The following is a 12,715-nucleotide window of genomic DNA, read 5'->3' on the forward strand; positions in this document are numbered from 1 at the left end:
GGCAACATCTTACTATCCAGTCAAAGTAATCAAGTTCTATGTCCCACGTTCACAACATCAAGAATCCAGCACCAAAGAACCACAAGTGAGTCAATCACAAGTCAAAGAGATTCAAGAATATTACAGATTTCAACTCCTGAATTTCTCTTCCCCTGATCCTGCCTCTCTCCTAGTCTGGATCCTGCAGCATTTTCAGTTTCTTTTCCACTTTTTCATTTCCTTGAATCATCAGTTCCAACCAGAGGACCTGCTTCCATCCTCATTTTCCCATTTTACTTAATTCTGACTATATTCTAACTCCACTTACCCACCTCGTATACACCCATTTCACTTGCTAGTCTTTAATCCTGATTGTGAACCTAGACACACTGCTCTAGCATCTTACCCGATTTATTTATGATCAACTTCTGTCCTGACACAGACCTTCAGATTTTTCCACTGCACCCTCTCACTCTTGCCTAACCCTCTCTGCTCAGTTATAATTAACCCCATCAGTGTCATCAGACCTATCAATAAAGGCACTACTATTGTTGCTTTGCTAACACACTTGTAAATATGGACCTCAGATCTCAGACACTTCCTCTTTGCTCTGGACCAGAGCTCCACCACTGAACACCAGACCTTTGTTACCAAAACACTTAACTCTGTTTCAAATGTTGAATCTTCCCTCAGCCCTGATCATCAAAACACACATAGCCCAATTCTATTCCCTGCTCAAGATTCACAAGCAAGACCATCTTGGTGAACTCCTTTTCAGTCTGTTCTCGCCCCACAAAGCACTTCTTCCTGATCAGTTCTTTCTCTCCTGCGTACACCTAACTGCATCCGTTCATTCATTATGTGCCGTGTCATATGACATGGGCGATCATGCTCTTTCCATGACAATGATTGTTCTTGGCAAATTATTCTACAGAAGTGGATTGCCATTGCCTTCTTCTGGGCAGTGTCTTTACAAGATGGGTGACCCCAGTCATTTTATCAATACTCTTCAGAGATTGTCCGCCTGGCTTCAGTGGTTGCACAACCAAGGCTTGTGATCTGCACCGGCTACTCATACAACCATCCACCATCTGCTCCCATGACCTGACCCTGATTGGGGGGGCTAAGCAGGTGCTACACCTTGCCCCAGGGTGACCTGCAGGGTAGCAGAGGGATGGAGTATCTTATACGTCCTTTAGTAGAGACGTACCTCACCCCATTACCCCACACCTACCTACAATCATCTCATTTCTGGCGTTGCTTACTATTTTAAAAGATTCTGGTGTCCAGGGCTGATCAAGCTGTTTTACCAAAATCCAATCCATCTATACGTTCATCTCGCCTGCTCTTCATCGTTGAACAGGGACCCAAATCAAGTCTCCTCACCTTTAGTGCAATTTAACAGCTGCCTTTTATCTCTTCCCTTCTCACTGCCCACAGACCCAATTACTGCACTGCAGTTGAAGCGAGACTAATCCCCATCAGACACTACCTCAGTCTTTGCCTGTTTTAGCTGGTACCATCATTTGTGTCACTCAGAATCTACTGGCTTCTATCCCATCACTGAGCTTCTCTTTTACTCTGTCAGCCCCTCTATTTTCTCTCCTTTTATTTTAACCCATCTAATGAAAGGTCATCAACCCAAAATGACAACTTGGTCTTAACAGAAGCTGACTGATGCAGTCAAGAGTAATACCGCAGGGAAACAGGCAATTTGGCCCAACCCATCCATGCTAACCAAGACACCCATCTGAGCTAGTCCTACTCACCCACATCCCTCTAAACCAGGGGCTCCTAACCTTTGTTATGCCATGGAGAAATACCATTAAGCAAGTGTCCATGGACCCCAGGTTGGGAACCCTTGGTCTAAACTTATCCTACCTGCTTACCTGTCCAAATGTCTTTTAATGTTATTATTGTACCTGCCTCAACCACTTCCTCTGGCAGCTAGTTCCTTATGAGTGAAGACGTTGCCCCTTAGGTCTCTTTAAAATCTTTCTCCTTTAACCTCTGCCTTCCTGTTTTTGATTCCCTTGCTCTGGGGAAACAATTGTGTGCCTTCGCCCATTTTCTGCCCCTAATTCACTTCTAAGATTACCCCTCAGAATCTTAAGAATACAATCCCAACCTCTCACCGTAACTAATGCCCCCAAGTCCTGGCAATATTCCTGTAAATCTTTGCACTTCTTCCCAGCATAACTACGTCTTTCCTACAAAAGGGTAATCAAAAATATACATAATACTCCAGGTGCAACCCCACCAATGTTTTGTACAACTACAATATTTTAAATATCCACCCTGGGGTCCATGGACTCCTCGCTCAATGGTATTGGTCCATGGCACAAAAAAAGTTTGGGCACCCCTGCCTTAAATCATATTAATCCATGGTTTCTCTTCTTAGTGCATGGATACACAGCCTCTTGGCTACACTTTGAAACATGAGAGGTTAGCGCAGTCGTGCAGCAGATCGTGCTGCTACCCCAGCTCCTGTGATAGCTTCAACCAGATAGGCAAGTTCTTAACTGACCGAGTGGATTTCAGTTGGGTGCTCTGGTTTCCAACCATATCCCAAAAACGTGCTAGAGGGTTAGTTAGTTACCACAAATTGCCACGGTGCACAGGTTAAAAGTAAAATAAAAAGAGTGGACCATGGAAGGAGAATGAAACTGCTCCCTCGGGAGTCAATATGGACCAGATGAGTTGAATAGCCTCCTCCAATAATGTTGCCAATTTTGTTGGCATATGGCATACTTGCCTTTATTATTCTAGGCATCAGGCTTGTGAGACAAGAAGCCAAGCTTTCGGCTTTATCGAGCTCTGGTAAGGCTGCTCCCAGACTGCTGCATTCAGTTCTGGTTACTCTGTTATAGGAAGACCGTCAAGACTTTGGAGAGCGTGCAGATGTTGTTCACCAGGATGCAACCTGGATTAGAGGGCACGCGCCATAAAGAGAGGATTGACAAACTAGGGTTATTTTCTCTGGAGTAGTGAAGGCCAAGGTGAGACTGATGGAAGTTTATAAATTATGAGAGTCATAGATAGACAGCTGGTAATTTTCTTCCCTGTGGTCAAACGGTCTAACGATAGGGGAATGCATTTAAGGTACAAGGGGCGAGTATGCGGGGCAAGTTTGTTTTTGAAACGGAGTGGTGAGTGCCTGGAATGCACTGGCACTGGTGGTGGTGGAGGCAGGTTTAATAGAGGCACTTAAAATGCTCTTAGATAGTTGGATGGGAAAAGAGGGAATGGAGCGATATGGACCATGTGCAGGCAAGAATGATTATATTTGTTCAGCACGACACTGTGGGCTGAAGGGCTTGTTCCTGTGCTGTATTGTTCTATGTAACAAGTTCTCTCCAGTGGCTTGGCCCAGACATGTTTCTCAACCATCCAACATCACAAGTGTGCTTCTGGTGAGACCTGGCTGAGCCTAAACTAGCAGCTACATTTCCTGTCCCACACAGGGACCACACTTCAAAACTGCCAGCAGTGGATTCAAGACATATTGTGAAAAGTGCTCTCTGTATATATCATACATGCAGACGTGCACATCTCTCTCCAATGTCTAAATGGACCCAGTTTAATAAGTCCACTTTTACTTCCGGGATCCTGAAAAGTAGAGGTGTAAAGGACATGCTGTTTGGAATTCCTACCTCTGGAGGCCTCCTGGGTCGACTCGGTGGTGATGCCCAAACTCGCCTTCCCCGAGATAGAAACGGTGAGAACTTGACGTCTTCGTATGGATTCTCCTTCGAAGGACCTAGAGTCAACGCAGAAGAAGAAGCTGCTGATCAGAATGCCTGATTTCTGAATACTGGGACACTGGGAAATAAGAGTAGCCCATTCCACCCCTCATTCCTGCCCCAACGTTTAATATAGTCATGGCTGATCTATCCCAGGACACATCTCCTTCTCTGTGCCAGATTCCCACAGCCCACTATCCCAAATATCAAGCTTCCAGAATTCTCTCTCTCTATTTTACCTTCTCCTGCTGAGCCAGCTTCCCCAGCTCTGGGCTAGAGAATCAGAGATTCACTACCCTCCACAAGAAGAGATTTCTATGTCACCTGGTTTTATACGATCACCCCCTTTTCTTGAAACTCTAACCCCTGTTCACGAGTTTTCTGTTGGTGAAAACATTAATACACTGTCATGCCTCCTTAGGATGGTATGTTTTTCCAATCAGATCACCCCTTCTGTATAATCACAGACCCATCAACCAATGCAGATGATTGTCAAGGGATAACTACCTCGGCATTTAACAGTGAATGTAAGAGGGACACTGCATTCAACATGGCAGAGTTTGTTCTCTGAAACAGAAGGATCGAAGTTCAAAGTAAATTTATTATCAAAATACACATACATCACCATATAAACCCTGAGATTCATTTCCTTGTGTGCACGCTCAATAAATCTATAGAATAATAACCATAACAGAATCACTGAGAGGCTGCCCAACTTGGGCATTCAACCAGAGTGCAGAAGACAACAAACTGCAAATACAAAAAATAATGGAACAATAATAATAAATAATAATAAAAATAATAAATAAGCAATAAATATAAAGAACATGAGATGAAGGGTCCTTGAAAGTAAGTCCATTGGTTGTGGGAACATTTCAATGATGGGGCGAGTGAGGTTAGGTGAAGTTATCCCCTGTGGTTCAAGAGCCTGATGGTCGAGGGGTGATAACTGTTCCTGAACCTGGTGGTGTGAGTATGATCACTTTCAGCATTGCACTGATAGCTAGTTACTTTCTAACTGGACAACCATCTGCTGCATCACACTGTGCTGCAGTCCCACAGTTCCAGGGACAGGCCCTTCACTGCTCGTACCAAAAATGGGTTTGTCCAGGATGTTCCAGCTTCCTCCCACATGCCAACAAATGTGCAGGTAGGTTAATTAGCTTCTGACCTCTTCTGCTTAATGTCATTAAGCAACAAGAGAATTGTGGGTACAAGAGAACAAGTCCCACACCTCCCAGATGGGCTACAGGGAAACAAAGGGGAGAAACAGCTCTGCTACTAGCCAGCAGGAGCCTGATGGGCAGAAGGTCTTCTTCTGTTTTTATGCATGAAGGAAGAGTGGTCCTTATTGCAATATAAATGCATCTATGGATTCATGGTGGTCTGGCCTTGAGCTGGAATGCACTACCTTTGACACTGGAACCCCAGATGTCATCTTTACAGGGCAACTCCTTATATACAGGAGGCTTCCCAGAGGACATGTCAGACTCTATCCAGGGGTGGGTTTGCTTGGCAGGAAAAAGGCTAGTAGTTATGCTGTCAGTCTGCTCAACGCTACCTTTTGGCTAGCGGTCACTCGGGGAGAGTACACATTCTCCTTGGAGATACTGCATTGAACACTGTAGAGCAGGACTGCCTAGAAATTGGTTCTAGATGTTGCATCTGCTCGGCATCTGTCATTTATAGGAAGGATTTGAGCATGAGGGTTTACAATTGGGATTAGATGAAATAGGTTAAGAATGGAGTCACGCACAGTTTATGTAATGGCTTCGATGTACAGAATGTGGCCATGGGCCATTTCCTGTGCTGTCAGTTATTCAGCAGGAACACCAACTAGACCCTCCACTAATGAAGTGATTGGATGGTGGTGTGGCACTGAAATTCAAAATCATCACCAAACGGATGAGACTACCACTGCGTTTCCTTAAAGAAAAAGATCTTCCATCTGACAATATCTCAGCACCCCGCCCCCCCCTTAAAACAGGCATGACTTAGCCCCGGGTGCCCATCTTCCTGTTTCGGGTGGGGACTGCTGACCAACAAGAGGAGGTGCTGTGGAGACACAGCCCCTCCCAGCACAGACTGTTCATCATCTTACATTCCCCTCCTCAGTCCACTTGTCACCTCAGACTCCCATCTCACCAGTCCCCTTCTCCTTTTCATCTCCTCTCCACCCTGAGTCCCAACGCAGGGCTTCGACCCAAAATGTCAACAATTCCTTTCCTCCCACAGATGCTCCTCGAGCTGCTGAGGGTCAGCACTGGATACAATGCACTGCTCTACCTGTGTCACCCTAACATGTTGAATTCTTTCCAACCCACGTGTTGCTGTAACCAAAGAGGTGGATCAAAGGCATCTAGAAACTGAGGGCCAGAGCTGTTCACAGCTCTGCACAACCCACCCAGCACACAGATACTACTGACAGCGTCGGCTCCACATTCCAGGACTTTGACAGGCAATTTGTAGCAGGGGAGGTTACATTCCAGGGAACTGCTGGACCACTTCCAGCCAGGGAGAAGGAGCTTGCAACAAGTGACTTCAACTGATACTGGAGGTGGCTTTACAAAACTCTGGCCAGGTCACATTTAGAGTCTTGGCTTTAATTTTGTTTGCCACATTACAGGAAGGAAATGGAGGCTTTGTGCAGAGGTGGTTCACCAGGACGTTGCATGGTGTGGAGGACATGTGCTCCTTTCTGAGGAGGGGTTGGACAGGCTGGGGCCGTTTCCCCCCGAGAGCAGCAGAGGGTGAGAGAGATTTGGAAGTTCATAGAAAGACAGTCGGTAGCTTTGCCCAGAAATGAGATGTCTAGTACGTTAAGGCACGTGGGATGGGTGGAAATGGGGCTGGAGTAGGGGGAGCTACTAGGAATGTGCCAATCAAGTTTTTCAAAAATAAAATACACAGAGCAGTGGGGGCCTGGAATACATTGGCAGGGATGGTGGTAGAGGGAGATTAGCATAGGGCGCTTAACAGGCCCTTAGATGGGCACATGAATATGGAGGGGGGGATATGATCAATGCAAAGGGCAGAGGAATTAGGTTAATTGGGAATCATTGGTTTAATTAGCAAGCCACAACACTGTGAGCTGATGGGCTTGTTCTGTGTTGTACAGGACTATGTTCTATTTTACTGAATAGTGGCACTGGCATAGGGGATCTAATTGCTTCCTCCAGCTTTTTTTTGTATTTGTGTATGAACTGATGAAATAACCCAAGGGTTATCTCTTGTAGGGAAATTGGAGCTGGTTTATTATTGTCATGTGTACCAAGATACAAAAAAAAGCTCGTTGTTCATGCAGATCAGATCATTACGCAGTACAGTGAGGTTAAACAAGGGAAAGGAATGTCAACGTGCAGTGCAGGTAAACAATAAGGTCTTGAAGAGGGAGATCAGGAGGTCAAGAGTCCAACTCATCGTACGAGGGGACAAGTTCATCATCTACCAGCGAAGTGGTCAGCACAAGGCTTTAGAGAACAGGCGACCCTGATTCAATCCCCACCGCTGTCTGTGACCACTCGGGTTTCCTCCGGGTGCTCCGGTTTCCTCCCACAGTCCAAACATGTACCAGTTGGTAGGTTGATTTGATCATTGTAAACTGTCCCGTGATTAGGCTCGGGTTAAATCGGTGGTTTGCTGAGTAGTGCAGCTTGAGACACCGGAAGGGCCAACTCCATGCTGTATCTCAATAAGTAAATAAATAAATAAACTTATAACTGTAGGGCAGAATTTGTCCCTCAGCCAGGTGGTACGTGTTTCAGGCTTTTGTATTTTCTGCCTGACGGGAGGAGGAACAAGAGAGAATGTCTCAATTTATGCTGGTTGCCTTACTGAGGCAGTGAGGATTATAAATAGAGCCCATAGAGGGGACCACGAACACAAGAAAACCTGCAGATGCTAACAATCCAAGTAAGACACACACAAAATGCTGGAGGAACTCAGCAGGCCAGGCAGCATCTATGGAAAAGAGTAAACAGTTGATGTATTGTGCCAAGACCCTTCATCAGGACTGGTGAAGAGTCTCAACCTGAGACGTCGACTGTTTATTCTTTTCCTGTAGATGCTGCCTGAGCTGCTGAGTTCCTCCAGCATTTTCTGTGTGTCGTATAGAGGGGAGACAGGCGTTGAGCTGTGTCCACAACCCTGCAGTTCCTTGTAGTTACGTGCAGAGCAGTTATCATACCGAGATGTTATGCAGATGGGATGCATCGAGGAAAGTTGGTGAAGGTCAAAGGAGAAATGCCTCTTTCATTAACTGAAGTGGGCCAGCATACCAGTTAGCAATGTGCTACAACAGCTTGGGGTAGTCCGGAATTTGGAGTTCAATTCTGGAGTTCCTATGTTCTCCCTGTGAATGCATGGGTTTCCTCCGGCTACTCCAATTTCCTCTCACAGTCAAGACGTACCAGTTAGCAGGTTCACTGGTCATTGTAAATTGTCCTCTGATGCTGGGCTCATTGTGCCAGAAGGGCAGGCTCCATGCTGTATCTCTAAACAAGCAAGTTCACCACCCTAACAAAAATAACATTTTAAAAAACAGTTGGATCAGTACATGGAACCATGGCGCTGTGGCCGTTAAGGAGACTCGGCTGTCACAAGGGTGGGATTGGCTGCTGGATACTCTGGGTTTTAGACATTTGGAAAGGGACAGGGAGAGAGGTAAGAGAGATGAGGGAGTGGCATTGTGAATCAGGGATAGTATCAGGGCTGCAGAAAAGAGGACATTCTGACATTGCCCACTGAGTCAGTGTGGATTGAAATTAGAAACAGTAAGGGAGAAATTGCTCCATTGAGAGTATTCCATAGGCTTGTCAATATCTTCAGACACACTGAGGAGCAGATCAGGAGGCAGAGTTTGTAAAGGTGCAAAAATAACAGGGTAGCTGTCACAGGGGACTTCAGCTTCCTTAATATTGATTGGCACCTCCTTAGTGCAAGGTTTAGATGGGCCACAGGACATAGGAGCAGAATTAGGCCATTTGGCCCATCAGGTCTTCTCTGTCATTCCACCGCGGCTGATTTATTATCCCTCTCAACCCCATTCTCCTGCCTTCTCCCCATAACCTTTCATGCCCTGACTAATCAAGAACCCATTCACCTCCGCTTTAAACATACCCAATGACTTGGCCTCCACAGCTGTCCATGGCAATGAATTCCACAGATTCACCACCCTCTGGGCTAAAGAAACTTTTCCTCACCTGTTCTAAATGGAAGTCCTTCTAGTCCAAGGCTGTGCCCTCTGGTCCTAGACTCATCATTATTGGAAACATTTTTCCTACATCCATTCTATCAGACCCTTCAATGAGATCCCCAATCCCCATCATTCCAGAGCCATCAAACACTCCTCATACATTAATCCCACGATCATTTTTGTCAGTCTCCTCTGGACCCTCTCGAATGCCAACATATCCTTTCTTAGATTAGGAGTCCAAAACTGCTCACAATACTCTGACTGTAGTCTGACCAGTGTAGCCTTATTTGCTGTCAGAAGCAGCTGTGGAGGCCAGGTCGTTCGGTATATTTAAAGCGGAGGTTGATGGGTTCTTGACTGGATGTAGCATCAAAGATTACGGGGAGAGGGCTGGGAAGTGGGTTTGAGGAGGAGAAAAAGAAAGGATCAGCCATGATTGAATGGCGGAGCAGACTCGATGAGCCAGATGGCCTAATTCTGCTCCTATATCTTATGGTCTTATGATCTTATAAAGCCTCAGCATTATATCCTTGCTTTTGTACTCTAGTCCTTTTGAAATGAATGATAGCATTGCATTTGCCTTCCTTACCACCGACTCAACCTGCAAGTTAACCTTTACGGAATCCTGCACAAGGACTCCCAAGTTTCTTTGCACTTTAGATTTTTGAATTTCCTCTCCACTTAAAAATAGTCTGCGTCTTTATTCCTTCTTCCAAAGAGCATCACCATACACTTCTCCATGCTACAATCCATCTGCCAGTCTACTGCCCATTCTCCAAATCTGTCCAGGTGCTTCTGCAGATTCCGACATCCAAATCATTCACATATATGAAAAGAAGCCGACCCCAGCAGCACATGACTAGCCACCAGTAGCTAACCAGAAAATGCCCTCTTATTCCAACTCTTTACCTCTTGCCAGTCAGCCAATCTTCTATCCATGCTAGTATCTTTCCTGTAATATCATGGGTTCTTATCTTGTTAAGCACACTCATGTATGGCATCTTGTCAAAGACCTTCTGAAAATCCAAGTAAACAACATCCACTGGCTCTCCTTTGTCTATCCTGCCCATTATTTCCTCAAAGAATTCCAACGGATTTGTCAGGAAAGATTTCCCCTTAAGGAAACCATGCTGACTTTGGCCTACTTTTTTTCATGCATACCTGGGTGCCTCGAAACCCCATCCTTATTAACGCACGTATGCCCAACCACTGCAGTCAGGCTAGTTGGATTAAAATTTACTTTTCATAGTCATAGTCATACTTTATTGATCCCGGGGGAAATTGGTTTTTGTTACAGTTGCACCATAAATAATAAATAGTAATAGAACCATAAATAGTTAAATAGTAATATGTAAGTTATGCCAGTAAATTATGAAGTAAGTGCAGGACCAGCCTATTGGCTCAGGGTGTCTGACCCTCCAAGGGAGGAGTTGTAAAGTTTGATGGCCACAGGCAGGAATGACTTCCTATGACGCTCTGTGCTGCATCTCGGTGGAATGAGTCTCTGGCTGAATGTACTCCTGTGCCCACCCAGTACATTATGTAGTGGATGGGAGACATTGACCAAGATGGCATGCAACTTAGACAGCATCCTCTTTTCAGACACCAACGTGAGAGAGTCCAGTTCCATCCCCACAACATCACTGGCCTTACGAATAAGTTTGTTGATTCTGTTGGTGTCTGCTACCCTCAGCCTGCTGCCCCAGCACACAACAGCAAACATGATAGCACTGGCCACCACAGACTCGTAGAACATTCTCAGCATCGTCCGGCAGATGTTAAAGGACCTCAGTCTCCTCAGGAAATAGAGACGGCTCTGACCCTTCTTGTAGACAGCCTCAGTGTTCTTTGACCAGTCCAGTGTATTGTCAATTCGTATCCCCAGGTATTTGTAATCCTCCACCATGTCCACACTGACCCCCTGGATGGAAACAGGGGTCACCGGTACCTTAGCTCTCCTCAGGTCTACCACCAGCTCCTTTTTCTGCCTCCCTCCCTCCTTAAAGAGTGGAGTGATATTTTCAACTGTCCAGTCCTCCTGAACCATCCCAGAACTTGTGATTTTTGAAAGATCATTGCTTATTGATTAGGTGTGTCCAGTAAGATTTTCGACATAATATGAGGACGGGCTAACTGGAGGAGAAGCCATAGTGGACTTAGTACTGGGCAATTAACCTCATCAGGTGACAGATCTCAGTGAGCAAACTTTCAACAGTGACCATAACTCCCTGACCTTTAGCATAGGAGCAGACGGCATGGGAAAGTATTTAATTGGGGAGGGCTAATTATGATGCTATTAGGCAGGATCTTGGAATGGTAATTGGGAACAGATGTACCCAGGGAAATGTACAATGGAAATTAGGAGATTGTTTTTGGAGTACTTGCAGGGGTTTCTGGATAGGTTTATTCTATAGAAGCAGAGTGAAGGAACCTTGGATAACAAGAAAGCTGGAACATTTAATCAAGAGGAAGAAGGAGGTATATTTAATGTTTTGAAAGCAAAAACAAGACATGACTCTTGTGTGTTACAAGGTGGCCTGGAAGAGCTTAAGAGAGCTAGAAGGGGCGGATGAGAAGGCCTCGTCGAGTAGAGTTAAGGAATCACTTGAAGAATAGGAGGATTGCTAGACTGAGGGTAGGATCTCAATGAAAACTTTGCTTCAGTATTTACCAGTAAGAGTGACCTTGATGAATGGGAGGTCAGCATAAAACAAGCCAACGTGCTGGAACGCAGAGGTTAAGACAGATGACGAGTAGGAACCTTTGAAAAACATGAGGATAGACAAGACCCTAGGGCCAGATGGTATATATCACAGATTAGCACAGGAAGCTGCACTATTAGCAATGATCTTTGCATCCTCACTGGCCACAGGAGTAGTACCGGAATACTGGAGGAGAACAAATGTTATTCCTTTGTTTAAGAAAGGGAATACGGACAATTTTGGGAATTAGGCTAGTGAGCTTTACATCAGTGATGGACAAACTACCGGAGAGGGTTCTCAGAGACAGGATTTACGAGCATTTGGAGAATAGTCTCATTGGGGATAGTCAGGTGGCTTGGTGAGACGCAGTCTGTGCCTCACAAGCCTGACAGACTTTTTCAAGGAAGTGACAAAATAAAGGGGTAGAGCAGTGGTTGCTGTTGATATGCATGCTAATAAGGAATTTGACAAGGCTCCCCATGCTAGTCTCATCCAGAAAGTCAAGAGGCATGGGATCCAGGGAAACTTGGCTGCATGGATAGTGAGTTGGTTTGCCCATAGAAGGCAGAGGGTGGTAGTAGATGGAGAGTTTTCTGCCTAGAGGCTTGTGACCAGTGGTGTTCTGCAAGATCTGTCTGGGATCCCTGCAAGTCATCTTTAATCAATGACTTGGGTGAGGAAGTGGATAGATTGGAAAGTTGTCATAGGTTACAACGAGACTTCGATGGAATGGAGAGCTGGGCTGAGAAGTGGCAGATAGAGTTCAATCTGGAAAAGTGTGAAGTCCTACAGCTTGGTAGATTGAACTTGAAGGCAGAGTACAAGAATAATTAGAAGATTCTTCGAAGTGTGGAGGAACAGAGGGTCTTGTCCCTGGACCCCTCAAAGTTATCACACAAATTGATAGGGTGGTTAAGAAGGCATCTGGTATGTTGGCCTTTGTTATTTGTGGGATTGAATTTGAGCCGTGAGGTCATATTGCAGCTCTGTAAAACCATGACTAGACCACACCTGGAATATTGTGTTCATCTCTGGTCACCTCATTATAGAAAGCAAGCGGAAGCTCTGGAGAGGGTGCAAAGGAGATTTACCAGTAT

General features: G+C 45.4%; 1 protein-coding gene across 6 annotated transcripts in view; it reads right to left on the reverse strand.

The window, feature by feature from the left end:
• The window catches only part of LOC140195242 (DENN domain-containing protein 2C-like), a 164,566-nt gene that overhangs the window by 80,314 nt on the left and 71,537 nt on the right, over nt 1-12,715 (reverse strand). For all 6 annotated transcript variants that reach the window (XM_072253267.1, XM_072253264.1, XM_072253263.1 and 3 more), the window contains one exon: nt 3,633-3,739. In XM_072253267.1, the coding sequence (XP_072109368.1) occupies nt 3,633-3,739 (107 nt within the window). The remainder of the gene's footprint in view (nt 1-3,632; nt 3,740-12,715) is intronic.

Source organism: Mobula birostris, chromosome 3 (genome assembly GCF_030028105.1).
Source record: "Mobula birostris isolate sMobBir1 chromosome 3, sMobBir1.hap1, whole genome shotgun sequence".
Taxonomy (NCBI): Eukaryota; Metazoa; Chordata; class Chondrichthyes; order Myliobatiformes; family Myliobatidae; genus Mobula; species Mobula birostris.